Here is a 25,652-nt window from a genome sequence, read left to right on the forward strand (position 1 = left end):
AATTAATTACGCCACTTCCTTATATTGAACACTTAGTACTACACTAAAAATAAATACTCTCATATCATTTAGTTAACCCCAAAATTATTACAGGAGCCAGCAGTGCTACAGTTGCATTCATTTTAATTTGAGTTTCTCTCCCAGTACTACTTGGTGTGGGACTTTGAGACCTATACTCTCGAACTGTCAGTTTCTCCCTTAAAGGTTTATTGATCCTCAAAAGATCAAATGAAATGAAACCAATAACTAACATTTCATAATGTTAACACAACGTTAACATTGTTGTGTTCATGTTGCTAAGTAAACATGGTTCTAAGTGCTTCCTTGACTTCATTTGCTCCTCACAACAAATTTATGAGCTAGTCGCTAGAATATTTTCTACTCTACGCGTGGAGAAACTGAGGTTCAGGGGAGCTTGAGGAAATTGCCTGATGTCCTGCCATAAGTGGTGGAACCACAATTAGTGTCTGCCTCTGGAGTCTGCATTGTCAACCATTATACTGAAATACACAGCATGTGGTAAGTACTCAGAAAAGATCAGCTATTATTATTAATAAAAGCTATTTCCACATTTCCCCTTCCCATCTTGATAAATAACTAGTCTTTGGAAATGTGAAATACGGATATAAATTTGAATGATTGACAGTTTTGCCCATTTTCTGTCATAAATGTGCTGGTTATATGTGTTTTCTTTTTTCCCAGGACATGGTGACCCAGGCATCTCCATATCTGTTTGAAGCTACAGAAAGAAGATTCTATTTCAAAAAGGTTGCCATTTTGATTCCTGAAAAATGGAAGACAAAACCTGAGTATGTGAGACCGAAACTCGAGACCTACAAAAATGTGAGAATATCAAGTTTTTTTTCACATTCAATTTCCTTCTCTAATTCAGATTTTTTTTCATCAAAATATTCTAGAATCAAATGAAATTGTTTCAAAATACTCTTGCATGAAAAAGGTCAATTCATTTGTGGAATTTTGTAATAATGACTATTTGTTAAATTTCAGGCTGATGTTCTAGTTGCTGAACCAACTGCTCCAGGTAATGATGAACCCTACACGGAGCAGATGGGCAACTGTGGAGAAAAAGGGGAAAGGATTCATTTCACTCCTGACTTCCTAGCGGGAAAAAAGCTTGCTCAATATGGACCTCAAGGTAGGGCTAGAGATAAAATAATCTGGTATATTTCTCACAATTTAATGATTTTATTCTCAAAGTACATCAATAATAGCATTATCTGAGTAAGCATATACAAGCAAAATAAATTATTATAACTTTTTTCACTTAAAATAGAGATTCAGTGCAAATTGGTGCAGCCACTCTGGAAAACAGTGTGGAGGCTCCTCAGAAAATTAAAAATAGATCTACCCTATGACCCAGCAATAGCACTGCTAGGAATTTACCCAAGGGATACAGGAGTGCTGATGCATAGGGGCACTTGTACCCCAATGTTTATAGCAGCACTTCCAATAGTCAAATTATGGAAAGAGCCTAAATTGTCCATCAACTGATGAATGGATAAAGAAATTGTGGTTTATATACACAATGGAATACTACATGGCAATGAGAAAGAATGAAATTTGGCCTTTTGTAGGGACGTGGATGGAACTGGAGAGTGTTATGCTAAGTGAAATAAGTCATACAGGGAAAGACAGATACCATATGTTTTCACTCTTATGTGGGTCCTGAGAAACTTAACAGAAACCCATGGGGGAGGGGAAGGAAAAAAAAAAAAGAGGTTAGAGTGGGAGAGAGCCAAAGCATAAGAGACTGTTAAGAACTGAGAACAAACTGAGGGTTGATGGGGGGTGGGAGGGAGGGGAGGGTGGGTGATGGGTATTGAGGAGGGCACCTTTTGGGATTAGCACTGGGTGTTGTATGGAAACCAATCTGACAATAAATTTCATATATTGGAAAAAAATAGAGATTCAGAATAGTGTATTTCCCAGTTAAAATTTAAATTCTTCATGTTTAGCACACGTGTGTAAGTACAGAATTTTTAATTTTTAGAAATTGTTATCAGATAGTATTATAATATACTTTCCAAGTATAATCAAATGCAATAAGTTTTAGATAATTAAGGTAACTAATAACTAGTACTAGGTTTCTTCTCTATTTTGGAAAGATTAGGACCCATTTGATTTTCTTCATTTAAATAGGGAAGGCAGAGAAAACAAAAAAAGAGTACTAGCACCTCAATACCCCACCCCCAAATACACGAATGCACTTATAGACCTTATCAGAAAGAGGTGTCAAACAAATTTACAACATTCCATCTCTACTCCATAACAGGAACAGAAAATTCCCAACCTATGGCTCAATATGTGTTCAACTGATTTACCTAAGTGCCCCATCCCACTCCTGAGCCCACCTCAGACATCATGGTCACCACATTTATAATCCCTTCTTTCTGTACTGTGCCTCCATGCCTGCTCCCCTACAACTTTCCCTTCCCTTTAAGAGGTCATCAGTTGTTCCCCAGCACTGACAGAATAGTCTAAATCTTTAATGTGAGATTCTAGGTCTTCCTTAGCATACATCCCTTCATATAACTGTCCAAATTCAGCCTACCTAGGAATTTACATTCCAGAAAAACTGAGCTGAGTGTAAGCTCAAATACTCACTGAGTGCCTATTAAGTTCTAGGCATTATTTGCCAAGGCACGGCAATGAAGTAATGATGTCTATTCTCATGGAGATGTGTCTAGTGTGACAGACTAGCATTAAAGAGTAATGAAAATATAACATGATAAAGTGTCATAATGGGATATAATGAAAGTGCAAAGGAGGGGTATATGGACAGGTTTAGGATGTCAGAGAAGGCTTCTAGGTGGAGATAAGCCTGATTTTGAAAGAGGAGTAGGATTTATCCAGAGAGAGGGAAAGAGTATTCTGAGTCAGAGGAAAACTATGTGAAAAGAACAAGAGATGAGCAAGAACATGGTGTGACTCCAGACAGCAAAAGGAGTTTAGGAATTCACTGTGATTTCAGAGTTTTGGTAGTGGATGAAGAACAGCAAGAGATATGGCTTCAGAGAGGAGCAGAGCCTGGATCAGGAATCTTGTGTGCCATGTTGAGATGGTGGACTTAACCTGAGCACCATAGGGGAGCCATCTAAGACTAGAGATATGGTGGCCAGTTGGATGGCCATTGCAGTGATTCAGGAGTAGGCAGCAGTAAGATTGGAAAGAGGAGACTAGGTCAAAGCAAAAAGCCAGAGGTGTAGTAGGCAGACCTTGAGGGTTAACCAGATATGAACCATGAGGGAGAAGGACATATTGGGGATGCTGCTCTGGCTGCCCTATGAATGCCTCTGGCTCCCACAACAGTCTGCACTGGCCTCCATCGTTATACTTGCACCACTAGGGATTTTAGTTATCTGATCATTTGTGTCATCTGCTAGACTGTGAGCTGTGTAAGGACAAGGCAGTTGTTTCGTCTTTGTATGAATAACTGCCTGGCACCTACTAGTGCCTGATTAACATTTGATGAGGCAAAATAAGTAGTTATATTTTTTTTTTCTTTTTTTTTTTCTTTTTTTTTTTTTATTTATATATGAAATTTATTGTCAAATTGGTTTCCATACAACACCCAGTGCTCATCCCAAAAGGTGCCCTCCTCAGTACCCATCACCCACCCTCTCCTCCCTCCCACCCCCCATCAACCCTTAGTTTGTTCTCAGTTCTCAACAGTCTCTTATGCTTTGGCTCTCTCCCACTCTAACCTCTTTTTTTTTTTTTTTTTTTTGTTCCCCTCCCCCATGGGTTTCTCTTAAGTTTCTCAGGATCCACATAAGAGTGAAACCATATGGTATCTGTCTTTCTCTGTATGGCTTATTTCACTTAGCATCACACTCTCCAGTTCCATCCACGTTGCTACAAAAGGCCATATTTCATTTTTTCTCATTGCCACGTAGTACTCCATTGTGTATATAAACCACAATTTCTTTATCCATTCATCAGTTGATGGACATTTAGGCTCTTTCCATAATTTGGCTATTGTTGAGAGTGCTGCTATGAACATTGGGGTACAAGTGCCCCTATGCATCAGTACTCCTGTGTCCCTTGGATAAATTCCTAGCAGTGCTATTGCTGGGTCATAGGGTAGGTCTATTTTTAATTTTCTGAGGAACCTCCACACTGCTTTCCAGAGCGGCTGCACCAATTTGCATTCCCACCAACAGTGCAAGAGGGTTCCCGTTTCTCCACATCCTCTCCAGCATCTATAGTCTCCTGATTTGTTCATTTTGGCCACTCTGACTGGCGTGAGGTGATACCTGAGTGTGGTTTTGATTTGTATTTCTCTGATAAGGAGCGACGCTGAACATCTTTTCATGTGCCTGTTGGCCATCCAGATGTCTTCTTTAGAGAAGTGTCTATTCATGTTTTCTGCCCATTTCTTCACTGGGTTATTTGCTTTTCGGGTGTGGAGTTTGGTGAGCTCTTTATAGATTTTGGATACTAGCCCTTTGTCCGATATGTCATTTGCAAATATCTTTTCCCATTCCGTTGGTTGCCTTTTAGTTTTGTTGGTTGTTTCCTTTGCTGTGCAGAAGCTTTTTATCTTCATTAGGTCCCAGTAATTCACTTTTGCTTTTAATTCCCTTGCCTTTGGGGATGTGTCGAGTAAGAGATTGCTACGGCTGAGGTCAGAGAGGTCTTTTCCTGCTTTCTCCTCTAAGGTTTTGATGGTTTCCTGTCTCACATTCAGGTCCTTTATCCATTTTGAGTTTATTTTTGTGAATGGTGTGAGAAAGTGGTCTAGTTTCAACCTTCTGCATGTTGCTGTCCAGTTCTCCCAGCACCATTTGTTAAAGAGACTGTCTTTTTTCCATTGGATGTTCTTTCCTGCTTTGTCAAAGATGAGTTGGCCATACGTTTGTGGGTCTAGTTCTGGGGTTTCTATTCTATTCCATTGGTCTATGTGTCTGTTTTTGTGCCAATACCATGCTGTCTTGATGATGACAGCTTTGTAGTAGAGGCTAAAGTCTGGGATTGTGATGCCTCCTGCTTTGGTCTTCTTCTTCAAAATTACTTTGGCTATTCGGGGCCTTTTGTGGTTCCATATGAATTTTAGGATTGCTTGTTCTAGTTTCGAGAAGAATGCTGGTGCAATTTTGATTGGGATTGCATTGAATGTGTAGATAGCTTTGGGTAGTATTGACATTTTGATAATATTTATTCTTCCAATCCATGAGCAGGGAATGTCTTTCCATTTCTTTAAATCTTCTTCAATTACCTTCATAAGCTTTCTATAGTTTTCAGCATACAGATCCTTTACATCTTTGGTTAGATTTATTCCTAGGTATTTTATGCTTCTTGGTGCAACTGTGAATGGGATCAGTTTCTTTATTTGTCTTTCTGTTGCTTCATTGTTAGTGTATAAGAATGCAACTGATTTCTGTACATTGATTTTGTATCCTGCAACTTTGCTGAATTCATGTATTAGTTCTAGCAGACTTTTGGTGGAGTCTATCGGATTTTCCATGTATAATATCATGTCATCTGCAAAGAGCGAAAGCTTGACTTCATCTTTGCCAATTTTGACGCCTTTGATTTCCTTTTGTTGTCTGATTGCTGATGCTAGAACTTCCAGCACTATGTTAAACAACAGCGGTGAGAGTGGGCATCCCTGTCGTGTTCCTGATCTCAGGGAAAAAGCTCTCAGTTTTTCCCCGTTGAGGATGATGTTAGCTGTGGGCTTTTCATAAATGGCTTTTATGATCTTTAAGTATGTTCCTTCTATCCCGACTTTCTCAAGAGTTTTTATTAAGAAAGGGTGCTGGATTTTGTCAAAGGCCTTTTCTGCATCGATTGACAGGATCATATGGTTCTTCTCTTTTTTTTTGTTAATGTGATGTATCACGTTGATTGATTTGCGAATGTTGAACCAGCCCTGCATCCCAGGAATGAATCCCACTTGATCATGGTGAATAATTCTTTTTATATGCCGTTGAATTCGATTTGCTAGTATCTTATTGAGAATTTTTGCATCCATATTCATCAGGGATATTGGCCTGTAGTTCTCTTTTTTTACTGGGTCTCTGTCTGGTTTAGGAATCAAAGTAATACTGGCTTCATAGAATGAGTCTGGAAGTTTTCCTTCCCTTTCTATTTCTTGGAATAGCTTGAGAAGGATAGGTATTATCTCTGCTTTAAACGTCTGGTAGAACTCTCCTGGGAAGCCATCTGGTCCTGGACTCTTATTTGTTGGGAGATTTTTGATAACCGATTCAATTTCTTCGCTGGTGATGGGTCTGTTCAAGCTTTCTATTTCCTCCTGATTGAGTTTTGGAAGAGTGTGGGTGTTCAGGAATTTGTCCATTTCTTCCAGGTTGTCCAATTTGTTGGCATATAATTTTTCATAGTATTCCCTGATAATTGTTTGTATCTCTGAGGGATTGGTTGTAATAATTCCATTTTCATTCATGATTTTATCTATTTGGGTCATCTCCCTTTTCTTTTTGAGAAGCCTGGCTAGAGGTTTGTCAATTTTGTTTATTTTTTCAAAAAACCAACTCTTGGTTTCATTGATCTGCTCTACAGTTTTTTTAGATTCTATATTGTTTATTTCTGCTCTGATCTTTATGATTTCTCTTCTTCTGCTGGGTTTGAGGTGTCTTTGCTGTTCTGCTTCTATTTCCTTTAGGTGTGCTGTTAGATTTTGTATTTGGGATTTTTCTTGTTTCTTGAGATAGGCCTGGATTGCAATGTATTTTCCTCTCAGGACTGCCTTCGCTGCGTCCCAAAGCGTTTGGATTGTTGTATTTTCATTTTCGTTTGTTTCCATATATTTTTTAATTTCTTCTCTAATTGCCTGGTTGACCCACTCATTCGTTAGTAGGGTGTTCTTTAACCTCCATGCTTTTGGAGGTTTTCCAGACTTTTTTCTGTGGTTGATTTCAAGCTTCATAGCATTGTGGTCTGAAAGTATGCATGGTATGATTTCAATTCTTGTAAACTTATGAAGGGCTGTTTTGTGACCCAGTATATGATCTATCTTGGAGAATGTTCCATGTGCACTCGAGAAGAAAGTATATTCTGTTGCTTTGGGATGCAGAGTTCTAAATATATCTGTCAAGTCCATCTGATCCAATGTCTCATTCAGGGCCCTTGTTTCTTTATTGACCGTGTGTCTAGATGATCTATCCATTTCTGTAAGTGGGGTGTTAAAGTCCCCTGCAATTACCACATTCTTATCAATAAGGTTGCTTGTGTTTATGAGTAATTGTTTTATATATTTGGGCGCTCCGGTATTCGGCGCATAGACATTTATAATTGTTAGCTCTTCCTGATGGATAGACCCTGTCACTATTATATAATGTCCTTCTTCATCTCTTGTTACAGCCTTTAATTTAAAGTCTAGTTTGTCTGATATAAGGATGGCTACTCCAGCTTTCTTTTGGCTTCCAGTAGCATGATAAATAGTTCTCCATCCCCTCACTCTCAATCTAAAGGTGTAATCAGGTCTAAAATGAGTCTCTTGTAGACAGCAAATAGATGGGTCTTGTTTTTTTATCCATTCTGATACCCTATGTCTTTTGGTTGGCGCATTTAATCCATTTACATTCAGTGTTATTATAGAAAGGTATGGGTTTAGAGTCATTGTGATGTCTGTATGTTTTATGCTTGTAGTGATGTCTCTGGTACTTTGTCTCACAGGGTCCCCCTTAGGATCTCTTGTAGGGCTGGTTTAGTGGTGACAAATTCCTTCAGTTTTTGTTTGTTTGGGAAGACCTTTATCTCTCCTTCTATTCTAAATGACAGACTTGCTGGATAAAGGATTCTCGGCTGCATATTTTTTCTGTCTAGCACACTGAAAATCTCGTGCCAATTCTTTCTGGCCTGCCAAGTTTCAAAAGAGAGATCAGTCACGAGTCTTATAGGTCTCCCTTTATATGTGAGGGCACGTTTACCCCTTGCTGCTTTCAGAATTTTCTCTTTATCCTTGTATTTTGCCAGTTTCACTATGATATGTCGTGCAGAAGATCGATTCAAGTTACGTCTGAAGGGAGTTCTCTGTGCCTCTTGGATTTCAATGCCTTTTTCCTTCCCCAGTTCAGGGAAGTTCTCAGCTATTATTTCTTCAAGTACCCCTTCAGCACCTTTCCCTCTCTCTTCCTCCTCTGGGATACCAATGATGCGTATATTATTTCTTTTTAGTGTATCATTTAGTTCTCTAATTTTCCCCTCATATTCCTGGATTTTTTTATCCCTCTTTTTCTCAGCTTCCTCTTTTTCCATAACTTTATCTTCTAGTTCACCTATTCTCTCCTCTGCCTCTTCAATCCGAGCCGTGGTGGTTTCCATTTTGTTATGCATTTCGTTTAAAGCGTTTTTCAGCTCCTCGTGACTGTTCCTTAGTCCCTTGATCTCTGTAGCAAGAGATTCTCTGCTGTCAGCTATACTGTTTTCAAGCCCAGCGATTAATTTTATGACTATTATTCTAAATTCACTTTCTGTTATATTATTTAAATCCTTTTTGATCAGCTCATTAGCTGTTGTTATTTCCTGGAGATTCTTCTGAGGGGAATTCTTCCGCTTGGTCATTTTGGATAGTCCCTGGCGTGGTGAGGACCTGCAGGGCACTTCCCCTGTGCTGTGGTGTATAACTGGAGTTGGTGGGCGGAGCCGCAGTCAGACCTGATGTCTGCCCCCAGCCCACCGCTGGGGCCACAGTCAGACTGGTTCGTGCCTTCTCTTCCCCTCTCCTAGGGGCGGGATTCACTGTGGGGTGGGGTGGTCTGTCTGGGCTACTTGCACACTGCCAGGCTTGTGATGCTGAGGATCTGGCGTCTTAGCTGGGGTGGGTAGGCAAGGTGCACAGGGGCAGGAGGGGCAGGCTTAGCTTGCTTCTCCTTAGGTGATCCACTTCAGGAGGGGCCCTGTGGCAGCAGGAGGGAATCAGATCCGCTGCCGGAGGTTTGGCTCCGCAGAAGCGCAGAGTTGGGTGTTTGCGCGGAGCCAGCAAGTTCCCTGGCAGGAACTGGTTCTCTTTGGGATTTTGGCTGGGGGATGGGCGGGGAAGATGGCGCTGGCGAGCGCCTTTGTTCCCCACCAAACTGAGCTCTGTCGTCCGGGGGCTCAGCAGCTCTCCTTCCCTTTGTCCTCCAGCCTTCCCGCTTTCTGAGCAGAGCTGTTAACTTATGACTTCCCAGACGCTAAGTCGCGCTTGCTGTCGGAACACAGTCCGTCAGGCCCCTCTGCTTTTTGCAAGCCAGACTCGGGGGCTCTGCTTGGCCGGCGAGCCGCCCCTCCGCCCCAGCTCCCTCCCGCCAGTCCGTGGAGCGCGCACCGCCTCGCCGCCCTTCCTACCCTCTTCCGTGGGCCTCTCGTCTGCGCTTGGCTCCGGCGACTCCGTTCTGCTAATCCTCTGGTGGTTTTCTGGGTTATTTAGGCAGGTGTAGGTGGAATCTAAGTGATCAGCAGGACGCGCGGTGAGCCCAGCGTCCTCCTACGCCGCCATCTTCCGCTCTCCCGGCAAGATTTCATAATAAGTAGTTATATTTTAAAGAAATGTGCAGTTATCATTAGATTCTTCTTTCCCTGAGGAAATCAAATCTTTAACTGAAAAAAATTAACATAGCAATGCATAATGATGTTCGGAAAAATTACCTTCTCCTAGTGTGAGAAGATAATTTTGTCATTCTTATTGTAAATCCGCTGTTTAAAATATTTTCTCACAGGAAGGGTCTTTGTCCATGAATGGGCTCATCTGCGATGGGGGGTATATGATGAATACAATAATAACCAGAAATTCTACTTTTCCAATGGAAAAAGACAAGCAGTAAGGTATGTGTATTTTAATTTAATTTTTCCCAACCTATTTTTAAGCTTATTTATTTATTTTGAGAGACAGAGAGAGCATGTGCACACATGGGCACTTGTGTGTGTGAATGGGGGAGGGGCAAAGAGAGAGGCAAAGAGAGAATCCCAAGTCGTTTCCACACTGTCAGTGTAGAGCCCAAGGGGGGCACAGAGAGCTCGATCTCACAAGCCTTGAGATCGTGACCTGAGCTGAAATCAAGAATCAGATGCTCAACTGACTGAGCCACCTTCCCAAACTATTTTAAAATTACAACCATTTTTTTTCCATGAATTGACTTCAAAAATATCAGTTTTTTATATTTTTTATCTTTCATTCTCTTAGCGCCCTCTTTTTCAGCTTCCCACAGAACTACTTCTTTTGTTCACTTTGTAAGTGCTTCAATTAGTTGAATTGTCTACTCTGCAGCTACAAATCATTTGCCTCTGTGTGTGTGTGTGTGTGTGTGTGTGTGTGCGCGCAACGATAAGAAATCCACAGGTACCATGTTCAGTGTCTCCATCTCCCTATATCAGAATCAGGGACATAAGCCAGCCTAATGGGATTCTTTAGTGCCTTGAGGGCAGAATGGTATCTATGTGGATTTGATCAGTACAAATGGGCTTGGGAGGGACTGTGGAACTTACATAAATGACAACCCAAATATTAAAACAAAACAAAATTTATCCCAATTTAAATTAAACTTTCTGTACTGTCAATAGAAAGCAAACCGAATACTTGAAAAGTACTCTTGGCTGCCATTATTTTATGGGTGAGTTCAATTTCAATGAATATAAACTGCTTTAGCACTAACATAAAAGGCAGGGAACTTCCCAATTTACTTTAAAGAGGTAGCATAATTTAGACACTAAAACCTGACAGATGGCATGAAAAATAATTCTGTAGATACAGTTTTCTAAAAAGATTTTAAATTAATGGATAGTAAATTATATCTGGTAGAATTAAGGGGATAACAAACATACTAAGGCCAAGTAGGATATCTTCCAGAAATTTGAAAATATTGTGATATTAGGTAACTAATTAATATGGTATATTGAATACAGAAGAAAAATAATGATGCCAATAGATTCTCAAAGGAGTTTGATAACCTTGCACACATATGCCCGAGTTTAAAAACAACAACTCCTTTTTGAAGACTAAAATTTGGTACAACACTCCTCTCCACTTCTGCTTCCAGTTCTGTTTGCCTGATGCTGTTCAAGGACGGGAGCTAGGATTGGGTTCAGTTACTGTCCTACGTGGTGCAACTGTTTCCAAGGGGAGCTGCACTTGGCTCAGCACTCAATCTTGGCTTCCCATTTCTCCCACAGGAGCATTACTACTCACCATTTCACCTTTCTTTACTACATTCAAACTCTGTTAGCTAGGTCCACTTCTGTTGTGTCTTCCCTCATCGTTACATCACCTCAGGCATAAATAGACACTACGTGCCTCCTAGAACCAGGCACAGTCCACCAGATTCCTTTAGCTTATTCCCTCTGCACCTCACAGACCACACCCAGGGGCCCTTCCCTGATGTGATCATACATTGGACCGACCTCTACAGTCTCAGCCAATGCATGCCATCCCAAACCCAACACCTGCCTTCCGCACTTCTCTTTTCTAAGCTTCTACATAGTTGAATGCTGTATATTCCCTCAAGAGAAAAACTTATTAGTAAGCTTATTAGTCCTTCCTAGAGATATTCTAGACATATTTACATATACGGCATGTTCTTCCACAGATAACATTAGCAAAGCTGACATGATCACCATGTCCTCTTAACAAAAATTTAATTATAGTGTATTAATAATTTTTATTGCTTCTTATCTTCCAAATATTTTTATTGCTTTGAAGGGCTAGGAGCAATTTTAAAAAATGATGGTAGTGACCACAACAGAAAGTTACTTCTTTAATAAGATACAGAACATTCACTGAAAACTGATAGCCTTTCATATTTAATAGGGAAATGCTAGAGACATTCCTAGGAATAAGGATGACCACTATTAGCACATTCTAACTTTGTTTAGAAAGTTGGAGCCAATGCACTAACACCTTAAACTGAAGATGTTAAAAACAGTGGGGCAGTAGGGAGCTGCTACTCAAAAGGAAGAGAGAAAATTGCTTTTAAGCAGATGAGACATAGTCCACTCAGAAAACCCAAGGAAATAAATAGAAATTAAAACTGACAAAGGAAGTCAATAAGGGGACCAGATACAAAATGAATATTCAAATTACCTTTCCATAGATTAACAATAACGAGTTCAAAAATATAATGGAAAATTTCTTCTCCACTTAAGATAGCAATTAAAAGTGTAATAAAAGTAGGGGAGGGGTATCACCTCGCAGTGTCAGAGTACCTGAACTCAACAACACAAGAAACAACAGGTGTTGGTGAGGATATGGAGAAAAAGGAGCCCTCTTGAACTGTTAGTGGAAATACAAACTGGCACAGCTGCTCTGGAAAACAGCATGGAAGTTCCTCAAAAAGTCAAAAATAGAACTACCCTATGATCCAGCAATAGTACCACTGGGTATTTACTCGAAGAATACAAAAACACTAATTCGAAGGGATACATGCATGCACCCCTATGTTTATAGCAGCATTATGTACAAATTATGGAAGCAATCTAAGTGTCCATCAATAGATGAAGGAATAAAGAATATTGGAACAATGGAATATTGTTCAGCCATAAAAAAGAATGAAATCTTGCCATTTGCAACATCATGAATGGATCAAGACCATACAATGCTAAGTAAAATAAGTCAGAGAAAGACAAATGCCATATGACTTCTGTCATATGTAGAATTTAAGAAACAGAACAAATGAGCAAAGGGGAAGAGAGAGAGAGAAGGAAACCAAGAAACAGATTCTTAATTAACTGAACAAACTGATGGCTACTAGAGAGGAGGTGGGTGGAGGGAATGGGTGAAATAGGTGATGAAGATTAAGGAATGAGTGCACACACTTGTTGTGATAAGCACCAGGTAACTAAAATAAAAACTTAAAAACTAAATAAAATAATTTTTTTTAAGTAGGGTCAACTCTGAGAAATGTGAAAGTCATATTAGAATAGAACAGTAAGATCCTTCTAAGGAATTTAAAAGAATATCAAGATAAGTTGAGAGACTTTGAATTCATGGAAGATGTAAATTCAACACAAATCAATACATAGATTTTATGAAACTAGTTAAAATACATCTATTTTTACCTCATTTTTAAAATCTTAGAGATTATTCAGTAGATAGTAGCTAAGAAGTGTTTTGAAAAATAATAGTAATAAGTGGTCATTTTACTTATTGAATTTTAAATATACTCTAAGTCTACATTAATTAAAACAATGGGGCTAATAGACACATATATAATAATTTATTATTTAATACAGCCAGAATTACAAATCTATGAGGAAAGGCAGAATTTCTTAAGATATCAGAGCAATTTTTAACTGTGTCTGTGTGGGGAAAAAATTAACAGACCCTCATTCCAATTGGATAGACTCATTAAGTATAATGAGTAAGAAACTAGATAAATATTAATAAATATTGAATTGTTAGTTGGTGAAGTTCTTTCTATGCATTCAAGAATCGGAAAAAGACGTAACTAAAGGAATAATAAATTTGGCAACATATGAATTAAAATTTTGGTTGTACACAAATCAAACGTAAATTAAAGAAAAAGGTAACAACAGAAAAAACATATCTATGAAAATTAAGAAACCAGACTTTTAAGAGCTTAGTATTAGAACACACAAAGAACTTTTTAAAACCAAAAACAAAATGGTAACTCCCTAATAGAAAAACAGACACTGGAGAAGAATAAATAACTCACAAATGAGGAAATAAAAATGGCCAATAAACATAGAATAAACGTTCAGACTTACTAGTAATCAAAGAGGTACAAATGTGACTAGGATGAGAATCACTTATTACCTAGTAAGTAAAGCTACTTTCAGCGGGATGAGCACTTCCACAGATGGTTGTTAGAGGCATAAACTGGCATAACTTTCCTTAGAAAGCAATTTGATGGCACATATCAAATCTGTGAAACTTTTCCTATTTTGTGATCCAGTAATTTCGTGCTTAAAAATCCATTTTAAGGGAAATGACAGAATGGGTTGTATCCACAGACTTTAAAATGTTCAAACTTTTACTCTGGGAATCATGTAGCAAACTTGGAAACAGAGCCAAAACTTCATGTGAAATTTTATTTATTCATTGAAGTTTTACTTTTAGTACTGACAAATCAGTACCAAATTTCTACTAATTGGGGGGGGGGGGGGGGCGGACCAAATTAAATAAATTAGGCTAGATTCATTTTATAGTATCAAAACATACAGCTATTAAAGTCACATTTTAAAAGGATATTATAAATTATAATAATACATTAAAATCTTAAGTATACTAACATACCAAGTTTTTTTTAAAGCAGGAAGCAAAGAGATATGTGCAATGCTATGTTGATATATAGAGAAGAAAATGCTTCAATATGTTAACAGTAGCTTATTTCTAATGGTGGGACATGATTTTTTTATATTCTTCTTTTTTTTTTAAAAATTTTTTTTTTCAACATTTATTTATTTTTGGGACAGAGAGAGACAGAGCATGAACGAGGGAGGGGCAGAGAGAGAGGGAGACACAGAATCGGAAACAGGCTCCAGGCTCTGAGCCATCAGCCCAGAGCCCGACGCGGGGCTCGAACTCACGGACCGCGAGATCGTGACCTGGCTGAAGTCGGACGCTCAACCGACTGCGCCACCCAGGCGCCCCATTTTTTATATTCTTCTTTATGCTCCTTTGCTATTTTCCAAATTTTCTGTGGTGTTGATACATTATTATTTATATGTTTAAAAAATAAAATGTAGGGGCGAAGGGTACCAGGGTGGCCCAGTCAGTTAAACATCCCACTTTGCTCAGGTCATGATCTTGCGGTATGTGAGCTTGAGCTGCTCTGCGAGCCCCACTGGGTTTGAGACCTGTGCTGATGGCGCAGAGCCTGAAACCTGCTTCCAGTTCTGTGTCTCCCTTTCTCTCTCTGCCCCTCCCCTGCTCACACTCTCTCTCTCTCTCTCTCTCTCTCTCTCTCTCTCAAAAATAAATAAACATCAAAAAAATTTTAATAAATAAAATTTGGGGGAAAGCAGTCCATTTATAATAGCCACAAACTCATAAGCATATAAAGAAAAATCTAAAATACCTACGAACATATAAGAAATATGCAAAATTGTATAACTAGAAAAACAGGAAATGTCTTAAAGCCTTTTGAGGGAAACAAAAGAGAGTTCCTGATTTTCTAGCAATGAGGGTCCTAGATTAGGAGGTAGCTAAGGGCTTGGAAGCTTTTTAATTCTGACAACAGCCATAAGCCAGAGTTAGCTTTTCTGCTGCAAAGAAACAAATTCTGATACCGTTTGGGGAACTCTTCAGATACTTTCTGGCAAATAAAAATGACTCTGTTGAGAATTTAATAATTTTGCTATTTAAGGTGATCTATTTGTTTATAAGAGGAAATTGTAGACATCAGAACAACCTGACCACAGAGTCTAATAACCCTTCGAAATGATTACAGCACCTAAACGTATTAATGTATTTTCAGATGTTCGGCAGATATTACTGGCAAAAATGTAATAAAGAAGTGTCAGGGAGGCAGCTGTGTCACCAAATCATGCAAACTCGACAAAGTAACAGGGCTGTATGAAGAAGGATGTGAGTTCATACCTCATGGCCTGCAGACTGTGAAGGCTTCCATAATGTTTGCACAAAGTATTGATTCTGTAAGTATTCTGTTCTTGTATTTTTGTCTTCTTGACACTTATGAATTTAGTGAAGTATCTTATCCCCGATTGCTGCAAGAAAGGATCAAATTTTAGGAAATCACCAGTGAGCAGCTGATTCTCTGTGGGAGAAACTGGGAGTACAAAATCAGTGATAAATTCATTATCTCCCCCCCCCCCCCCCGCACCCCGCACCCCCTCTTTAGGTCCATTAGTGAGACTCCATCATCTCCCTCCCATGAGCCTGTGGTTTCAGTGCTTAGAATCATCTCAAATATCCTTAAAGGCAGACAAGCACAACAATTTTTGGTTAACTAAGAAATTTACCCAAGAGAATTAGACACTTCTTTTTATTCATTAATAAAAAGTAGCCTTAAATTTAATTTGCAGAGATCTCTTTTCAGTCTGCATATTTGCTTTTGGTTGGTAACTGAAATTTTCAATCCTTTAAGAGTGTTGCTGCCTATAAGGGGTTTGAACATAGTTTTAATAATTTTAAGTAGTTTTTAAATGTGTCCTAATGTTTTTTTAAATGACCAACTGGTATATAATAAATTTGACAAATTATCCTTATTAGTGTTAAATATATATATCAGCAAATTTGCATAAACTAAAACTAAATGCATCAGTTTATCACTAACTAAAATCAGTGGAGAGACTTTGTGGGGAGACTCTCCTGTCTTTCAGTCTCCTATAAAATTATGTTTTCCTTTTGAAATAGAAGGCGAAGTAACTTGCAAGAGTCTGTCAATAAAAATGTGGTGTAAGTTTTAAAAATGTGATGTACCATGGTCCAAAAGGCCCATCCTTCACTCTGGCTTTGCAGTCTATTTCTAGACTTATTCAGAAACTTTCAAGAGAGGGCCCTCATTATGTTTTAGATTAACCACAAAGTTAAATTTAATGCATGATCAGGTTTAGGAACCTCTGCCTGGAGTTCACATACAAGATTTTCAGAACCCCTGCTAAAATGTAGCCATAATGATATTATGGAAACACTACCAAAATGACCTGGAGAATGAAAACAGAAAAAAATAAGTGCTTTACACCTAATTATTACTTTCTATATTACTAGAATCCTGGATATTTAGGATTTTTAATTGAATGATAATACTGCAAATAATAGTCTGAGAGGAGGAATGAGGTTACACATTCTTTGCATACTATGCCACCTTTTTTAATCCCCCCAAATGCTAGCAATGTAAATACTTAAGAAAGGGGAGGAAACTTTCATTTACTGACTATGTTAGTATGGACCCTATTCCGTATGTTCTCATATAATTCTTGCATAATAACTATTACCCTTTTTCAGATTAAAAAAAAAAACCTGACACACAGATTTTAGAGTTACTCAAAAAACAACAAACTTATATTGAGCTTTTATTATGTATCAGACACTGAACCAAGTTTTGAGGAAGCAAAATTTAATGAGTCAGTTTTCTGCTATATTCGGTTTATAGCCGAATAAGTGTACTAACGATGTTAAAGGGATCTTACTGAAGCTTCCACGGGGTATTGGAAAGCCAAAGGGCTGAGTAGAAATTCTCTGGAGGGAAGGTAGGAAATGAAAAAACAATTTGAAAATGACCTTTTGGCTGAAAATGAAGGTAAAGTTCACAATGCAGAAGACAGAGGAAAAGGAATTCCTTGACAAAGTGGGAACCATGAGCAAAGGCATAGAGATATAAAACAAGGCAAGTTTGAGAATTTATGGATCACAGTGGGGAAATTAAAAGACTTGGGATGCACAGGCAGAGTGAGGATGTAGAGTGACACAAAAATCTAAACACAGAGATTGCTCCTTGTTCTGTGAAATAGTCCAGATTACAGTGTATGAACAATGATTAGCCACCAAAGGGTCTTGCGTACAGAAATAAGAAAGAGGATGTTTCTAGAAGCTGCGCAGTGGACCAACTGGAGGGCAAACAAGATGGAAAAGTCAGATAGGAGACCAAAATAGTCTGAGTCACAGACCATGAGGGCTTGAATGAGGGAGATTCCAATGGAGAAGGAGAAAAATGATGAACTGGAGACAGAGTGAAATATATGGATCTTGGTTATTTGGTAGAGGGAAGACGATAGGATTTCCTGACTTAGGTGGTTGTGTGGATAGTGGTGACTTAAGTTAGAAAATGCAGAGGCGCCTGGGTGGCTCAGTCGGTTGAATGTCCGACTTCGGCTCAGGTCATGATCTTGCGATCCATGAGTTTGAGCCCCGCGTCGGACTCTGTGCTGACAGCTCAGAGCCTGGAGCCTGTTTCAGATTCTGTGTCTCCCTCTCTCTGACCCTCCCCTGTTCATGCTCTGTCTCTCCCTGTCTCAAAAATAAATAAACCGTTAAAAAAATGTTTTTAAAAAGTTAGAAAATGCAAGAGGAGGAGAAGCAGAGTTAAAGGAAAGGCCATACGTTCAATTATGAACACAGGAAGGTTGAGGAGCCTGTGGGACATCTTAGTGGAAAGAGCTGGGATGTAGGGTGTTGGTAAGTGAGTGGGAAGTAAGAGGATGGAGACATAGGATGGTACCAACAGAGAAATGTTAAGAAATGGGTGGCTTGTAGATAGTGGTCATGGCTTGAAATGGCAAATTTTAGAAGTAGGAAGGAAGCCAAGAGCAGATCTAGACTGCTGACGAACACTAAGGATCCAATAAGGTTGAAGACATGGTATGAGATTGGAACTCTGAATTATGACTGTGAATTTCCCCCAGCAGTGTTCTGGAGTGATTGTGGGATTAAGCCAAGTTGATGGGTTAGCCGGGCAGACTAGGAAGGAGGGCAAGGGATTTAAATACCCTTCTCTACTATTTATCTCTATAATTTTATTGACAATTTCAGGTGGTTGAATTCTGTACAGAAAAAAACCACAATAAAGAAGCCCCAAACCTGCAAAACCAAAAATGCAATCTCCGAAGCACATGGGAAGTGATTAGCGATTCTGAGGACTTTAAGAAAACCACTCCTATGACGACACAGCCACCCACGCCCACATTTTCATTGCTGCAGATAGGACAAAGAATTGTGTGCTTAGTCCTTGATAAGTCTGGAAGCATGGCGGTATGTTCACTGGGTCTTACTCTTCTGGACTCTGGTCTCACATTTGTATATGATATGATCTGGACTGCAATTTGTAACAGGTTGGGAATAAACACAACCCTTAGGGTCAGAACAGTTACAACAATAACATGACCATCAGAAACACCCACCTCAACTCTATTCAACAGAAATTTCATCATAAAGTGTCTCACTTGCCAAATTAAATTAGCTTTCAATTTATGAGCACTGATCTGATAAAGTGCATAGCCTTAACATTTTTTATGTTTCGCTGATAATATGTAGATCTATAGAACTGTTACTAAAGCAGTGATCTAATGATCAAACTAAAGCCAAATCTGGTTTGATCTTTTAGGGCCACTTATACAAAGGCCCTAAAATTCTACCCAAAGATGTTACTAAATATAAAGGAGAAATTTAATACAGAAATCTAATTTAATATAAAGGCCTTGAATAAGCTTGTTGTCATTCACTCTGTGTTGAGGGAGCTATTTCCAAATTTCCTCTAGACTGTTCTGTTATTAGTCCGCTCATCTAAACTCAACTGACTGCCTTTCTTCTACTTCTTCATTCAGAATGGTGACCGTCTTAATCGACTGAACCAAGCCGGCAAACTTTTCCTTCTGCAGACGGTTGAGCAGGGGTCCTGGGTTGGGATGGTGACATTTGACAGTGTTGCCCATGTACAAAGCGAACTCATACAGATAAACAGTGATGTGGAAAGGAATGCACTCACCAGAAGCTTACCAACCGTGGCCGCAGGAGGAACGTCCATCTGCTCTGGGCTTCGATCGGCATTTGCTGTAAGACAAGTTCCCCTATAATCTGTCAATGTTTACAATTTGTTTCCTAAACATCTCTCTGTTTCAACAAATTAAGTCAAATTTCCTCTAATATCAAGTTCTATCATAATATGGGGCCTACCTACCTTTCTGTGTTTACGTGGCAGGGATTCTCTTCCAGGTGTCCTATGTTTAAGCAAATTGGATCACCTGTCCTTCAGCACTTCCACACCTTTGCTAGGCCCCCCACTTGGAATACTTTCTCCTCCCTCTCCTGTAATTCAAATCACATTCATTCTTCAAAGATCCATCACAGACGCCACCTACTTCTTGACATCTTTCCTGATTCCTTCAGCTGTAGAGAATCTCTCTAAACACTGTGAACTTTAAAAAAAAAATCTCTTAACGACTTCTAGGTCTTCTGTCTTACTTTCTAATCATGTACTTCACTCAAGCAAAATTTCTTTAGGAACAGGACTTATCTCTTTACCTCCCAGGCTGCTGGCACAATATCTTTTATACAGAAGGTTCTCAATAAGTAAAATTGAACTGAGTTATCTGATAGCACCTGATTCTTAATTGCTCCAAATATATCATCCAATATTGAATATTTCTTTAGAAGATATTTAGCCCCATGAAACAAAGAATAAGAGGCTGAGAGAAGCTGCCTGGCTAAGGTCTCAGAATATCTGTGGCATCTTGGGCAGGTCGGCCTTCTGCCTGCTGTGGAGCACAATACATCATTGGGGCTGTTCCAGATTCCCAATCAGCAGCAGGAATAGTTAGTACCCAGCTCACACTGTTGCATGTGGACAACAGACACTGTTGCATGTGGACAATTTCCTCACATTCAGTCTGTCCCTCTAGACCTTTTATTCCACCTTGAAGTTTAGTTCTTTAAAAGTGGTTTCCATTGTTTGTACAGTCAGCTGCAGATCCCTTCTCCAGATGCCTGTGTGCATCTGGATTCTCTGGCCTCTACCACTCACCCAAGCTTTGATTAAAGAACCAAATGAAGGAGGGGAACTGACATTGAAATCGCTGATGTGTTAGACTAAACTCCTGCTATGCAAAACCTTAGGGGAGATGACTAATGCCAGATGGCCTGGTGGTGAAGACAGAACTTCTGGTTCTGCATTTTCCTCTCAGATGGGTGAGAGAGAGTGTGAGAGACACAACTGGAATTTACATGCTCCTCTTGCCCAATGGAGTCCAGATGTGGGGTGGGAGGAGCTTATATGTGACTTTACAGTGATGAGATAAAGGGCCTTGGGTCCTACACTGTCCTTAAGTTCCCCATTGTTTCCTGCTGCAGGACCCATATCAGGTCTGTTCTGGGCTCTTGTGTCTGCTGAAGTGCCCACTGGACTTTGCTCTCCAGGTTTGATCAGGGCCCAGTGATCCTTCCTGGCTGACTCAGCCCCACTCTGGCTCTCACTATTGGAGCAGAGTCCTGAGCACCCCATGTCCTCCATTCAACCCCTGAGCAGACTATACACCCCTCAGCCTGTCTGGCAAGATGACCTGTTCTCTTATCTGCCAATTTCTGTCTTCCCTACGGTGTATGTGGGAACTTCTGCATGTTTTCCATGGCATGTAGCAGTGATGGGGAGTAGGACACAAGAATCCAAATGAAGCCCTTTCCCTGGCCTCTCAGGCTCTGCAACTTGGTCAAATCAAGGCCACAGCCATGGCTAAGAGGATCGTGGGCTCTGGACTCCTACATGCAGCAGCAGTCGTAGTTCTTCCCTCTTTCCTTGTGTGGCAGCCCTCTCTCAGAGTCCAAACAAAGTGGGGCAGAAGTCCCCTCTGTTCTTAGCTTTCGTTTCAAGCTACTTAAGGTGCCTTCCCTTTCTGACAGTCTGGTCCAGAGAAGATTGCTTAGGCTTGATTGCTTGTCTCCCCTACTTCTGGGTCCCCCTTCTACTCTTCTTAGGGGAAGAGTGGACTCTTGCCTTCCTCTTCTGAAATGAACATCACTATTTTTTAATCTAATTTTCCTTCTATCATAACTTATCCAACATGGGTTCTATACAATGTAAAAAGCTATAATCTGTGTCATAAGGAATGGTTGAAACGTAGATGTCATAAGACAACTAGGAACTGTGGGTTAATAGTAATGAAATTATTTGTTTTTATTAGAGGGAATATTAAAAACTATTAACAACTCACGGGACCCGGGTACTTACCAGTCAGAACCAATGCCAACCATTTTATAGGCTAAAATCTGCCCTGAGTCTCATATCTCCAAAATATTATTCTCATTCAATGAAGGGAGTTTCTGAGAATATCTGGGAACCTCTGAAAGCCTGTCAAGGAGAGATCATGTGAAAGAAACTAGAAAAACCTCCTTTGCTGCTTCCACAGTGGTGTCCATCCCTAGAACTGTCTTGTATCCCTCTTAAGGGAGACTGCTCCATAGCAGGGTAATCAAGAGAAAACACTACTGTCAAGTTCCATGAAAGTTGTTGACTTAAAATTAATCATTTCAAGATAGAAAGATATGTGACCATTCTCAGGCACTCGTTTATTGCCTCTGGAATCTCCCTTTAAATGCAGTTTTCCCAACACCTTGGGCACCCTGATATCTCATGCCCTGAATTATGTTCTCAGGTTATTAGGAAGAAATACTCAACAGATGGATCTGAAATCGTGCTACTGACTGATGGGGAGGATAACACAATAAGCTCATGCTTTAACGAGGTGAAACAAAGCGGAGCCATCATCCACACAGTCGCCCTAGGACCCTCAGCAGCAAAAGAACTAGAGGAGCTGTCTAAAATGACAGGTGAAGAGTGGTCTGCTGCATCCCATTGAATTGTCGCTTCTACTGCACTGCAAGCTCCAGTGAACTGAGGAGAAGAAGGAGAAGGGTGGGATATATATAGAGAGGGATAATCTTATTAACCAACTACCTGCCCTTCCTCCCAAATGACCATTAGAACTAACTCTACCCATTTATTTTAAGGCCTTGGTTCTAGGATTAGGGCAGTCTGGAGGAAGATGAGAATCAGCACAGCACTCTAGTTAGGATGCAGGTCTCTCCTCCCAGACACTTTGTGAGGACTGGATAGAATCTAATAGGTTACCCAGGAACCACTCTCTTCCAGTTTTCAGCTGGCTAAGAGACCCAGGGGGGACAGATGACAAGCCACTAACCACATAATACCATGATACAAGTACCATATTAGCAGTAGAAAGCACTTGAATAAAAAGAAAGAATAGAAATCCTTGACTTTATTGAGGGAAGAAGGTTCCAGGAGGATGACCTCCAAGCAGAGACTTTAATAAGGAGTAGCAGAGGTAGAGCAAAGGGTCTACTGAACCATACAGAAAATGTAGAAAACAATGCAGTTTCTCCATAAGACATTAATATTTTGTGCTTCTAACTCACATACAGAGACAGATGTTTAACATAGATTCCATATATGCCTGGCTTCTTTAGCAGAGTAAATGGGCACATTTTTTTTTAACTTAGGGCCAGGATTATGCATATCAATTATTATGTGAGTTGCCTTCTGAGGCAGGTAAAATGATAGGACTGCTTGCTCCTATCTGCTTAAGACTGCTTACTTGTCTTAAGTTGGGTTTCCTAGAAACAGAGCCTGAGACAGGGAGTTCTAGAAGGAGAGCCCTCAGGAGAACAGGAGAATTGAAAATAGGATAGGGCAGGGGAAAGACGTAAGCACAGAAATGGATTTAGAGCCTAGCTGAAGTCTAAGCCCACAGCGGGCTTTCGATCTGGAATTGCATCACACACCTGGTGCAATCTTGAGGTAAAAGCGCTGACCTTTTGTAGCACTGTGTCCATCAGTCAGTGGCTATGAAGAGTCGAGGCAAGTTGGAGGTGAAGGGACATGTTATTTCTCTGGCAAGTATAGCCCCTTTGGGTAAGGCAACTCTCTGGACAAAGGGGTAGCTATCTGCCATTAGCAGCTAACACTCAGAGCAGCTGGGGAGAGATTCACTTTTCTAGGTAAGGGTATCTGAGTGAGGCTCCAAGAACATTACCAAAATACTTACCTTAAATTTTGGATGGCATTAATAGTTTAAAAGTACTTTCACATCAACTATCTTAGTTACATATGTTCTAAATAGCCCAAGACTGCAAGACCTGGTTTATAATCTTTTTTTTTTACTACATATTATACGTTTCTATAACTGTTCTTTGTCAGCTGTTATTTCTTGCTGTTGCTACATATACATGTTTTATGATTTAGGGGAAAACTCAAAATTGAAGCTTATTAGGATTATGTCTAAAATAAGAATAAATCAATAGGCTTGGAATAAGGCTTAATGAATTCTCTTATATGAAAGTGCATGACTTTTAAAACATGAAATTTTATGATATTATTTTTGACCTATCAGAGATCCATGGCTGCTTTACAAATAATTGACATAGTTGGGCAACTGAGATGTTGCTGAAGCTATTATTTAGTATGATTAAAAAATTAGTAGCAGCTTCTGAGTTCATCTGGATGCCTATTTGATATTGATCAATTAATACCTTAATAATGCAACAAAATATTTCACATATTCTGCTGTCTTAACAATAGCTAAAATGCTGCAAATACTTGCTTTCTAGAAAACAACTTCTGATAATGTAATTGCATTTTAGGAGGTTTACAGACATATGCTTCAGATCAGGCTCAGAACAATGGCCTCATTGATGCTTTTGGAGCCCTTTCATCTGGAAATGGAGCTGACTCCCAGCGCTCTATCCAGGTCAGAATTTTTACTCTTTGGTTTTTCATGTTTATAAATAATCATAGCCAAGATGGAGAGCTTAATGGTTAAAACTCCTAAGTACTATATTCTTCTAGTAGTAGATTAAAATTAAAAATAGAAGTTTCAGCCTGACATTAGACATTATTCCTAAAATGCAACACTACTTATTTAAACAAAGCAATTAGTGTTTACTTGTTTGGAAACAATGCTAACTGACTTCCTCATGGAAACCAGCAACATAAAATATAATAGGTCCAAGAATTCATTTTTAACATCTGCTAACAAGCACCCATAGCAATATAATTGGGTCAGAATTTTCTTCACAGTAGATCATCTTAAAACAAATTTTCTGGAACAAGTAAGTGTTCAGGGGTTACTTGCTCTATTTTTCCATTACCTCAAACCCCTTATATTTGCCAAGAGTTTCTTATAATGGGTGGAAAGTGTTTTGTTCTGTGAAAAGCCCATGATGTCAGTCAAGACACCTGGATCCTGGGCCTGGGCCTGCCATTGACTCTGTAACTGTGGGTTAAGAACTTCATCTTTCTGGACCTCAGCCAGGTATGAACCAGAAAACATTCTTGGACCCTTCTGGTTCTAAAATTTCAAGAAAACCAAATTTTCTTTCAAAAGTCTTGAGGCTATTTTTTACGAAAAGAACAAATGTATTTTAAATGTTTTCCTTGAATAGTTTCAAAAGCTACTCCTATTAATTTTTAAACCTCAGAGTGAACAATCAGAACTCACATGTGTGTGAATTATGAGTTTTATTGTGATAATTTCATCGTGATTTCACAATTTTATTGTGAAAATTTGGACAAACGTAAAGGAATACTGTAATGTCAAAACCAAATAATGACAAATTTTGAAGCAACAGGCTTTCTGGGCTACCAGTGTAGCATTTATTCAATTAGAGAAGACTATACTCATTTGGGTAATCCTAGCTCAGATTCAAAAAATTAAACTCAGGAGTCCAGTCTGGAAATTGGAGGATGGTGTCTGAAAAAAAAAGTAATTAAACTGATGAAAGGACAAGTTCATAATCAGGCAGTTTCTGACCATTATTTTTGTATTTTGGAAACCTAACGGGGAGAGAGATAGAGAAATGAGCAGAACTCATTTACCTACCTGCCATAAAAATCAGATCCAAGAGCCCTTCACTTTCTCCACATCCAAGAACAAAACTACCTATGAAATTAGAAAATCTGATCCCATCACAGGTCACCCTGTCTTCTCATAGATATCAGTTTAAGGATGAGAAATAGTTATCTAGGAGACAATCCTTGAGGTCACATTCTCTGTAAAAGTCCCGTTAAGTCTTCCTCACCTCAGTTCCTGCTCTACCATTCCTTCATTCTGCTCCAAACAGCAAATCTGCCTTGGCCCTTGACTTACTTCATTTATCTTCACAGGGCCTGCAATAACACTTGACTTAGTAATTGATTATTTGCAATCCAAATGATCCATATGTGGATGGAAGAAAAAAGTCCCAGTCAGTCCCCTTAAGAGTTTAT

At 39.4% G+C, this 25,652-nt stretch overlaps 1 protein-coding gene and 1 long non-coding RNA gene across 2 annotated transcripts in view; one reads left to right on the forward strand and one right to left on the reverse strand.

Moving 5' to 3' along the window:
• The window catches only part of LOC147578145 (uncharacterized), a 73,894-nt gene extending 54,129 nt beyond the window's left edge, over positions 1-19,765 (reverse strand). The window contains exons 1-3 of the long non-coding RNA XR_015254841.1: positions 19,557-19,765; positions 19,365-19,429; positions 15,521-15,648 (exon numbers count right to left, since the gene is read on the reverse strand). This is a non-coding gene — a long non-coding RNA (uncharacterized LOC147578145). The remainder of the gene's footprint in view (positions 1-15,520; positions 15,649-19,364; positions 19,430-19,556) is intronic.
• Positions 1-25,652, forward strand: part of CLCA1 (chloride channel accessory 1) — a 37,129-nt gene that overhangs the window by 4,299 nt on the left and 7,178 nt on the right. Inside the window, exons 2-9 of the mRNA XM_025934650.2 lie at positions 703-843; positions 1,009-1,156; positions 9,687-9,792; positions 15,399-15,576; positions 18,413-18,631; positions 19,204-19,431; positions 22,024-22,198; positions 24,029-24,135. Of these exons, the coding sequence (XP_025790435.2) occupies positions 703-843; positions 1,009-1,156; positions 9,687-9,792; positions 15,399-15,576; positions 18,413-18,631; positions 19,204-19,431; positions 22,024-22,198; positions 24,029-24,135 (1,302 nt within the window). The remainder of the gene's footprint in view (positions 1-702; positions 844-1,008; positions 1,157-9,686; positions 9,793-15,398; positions 15,577-18,412; positions 18,632-19,203; positions 19,432-22,023; positions 22,199-24,028; positions 24,136-25,652) is intronic.

The sequence above is a fragment of the Puma concolor genome, chromosome C1, assembly GCF_028749965.1.
Source record: "Puma concolor isolate L17-30 chromosome C1, mPumCon1.1.hap2, whole genome shotgun sequence".
NCBI classification, from domain to species: domain Eukaryota; kingdom Metazoa; phylum Chordata; class Mammalia; order Carnivora; family Felidae; genus Puma; species Puma concolor.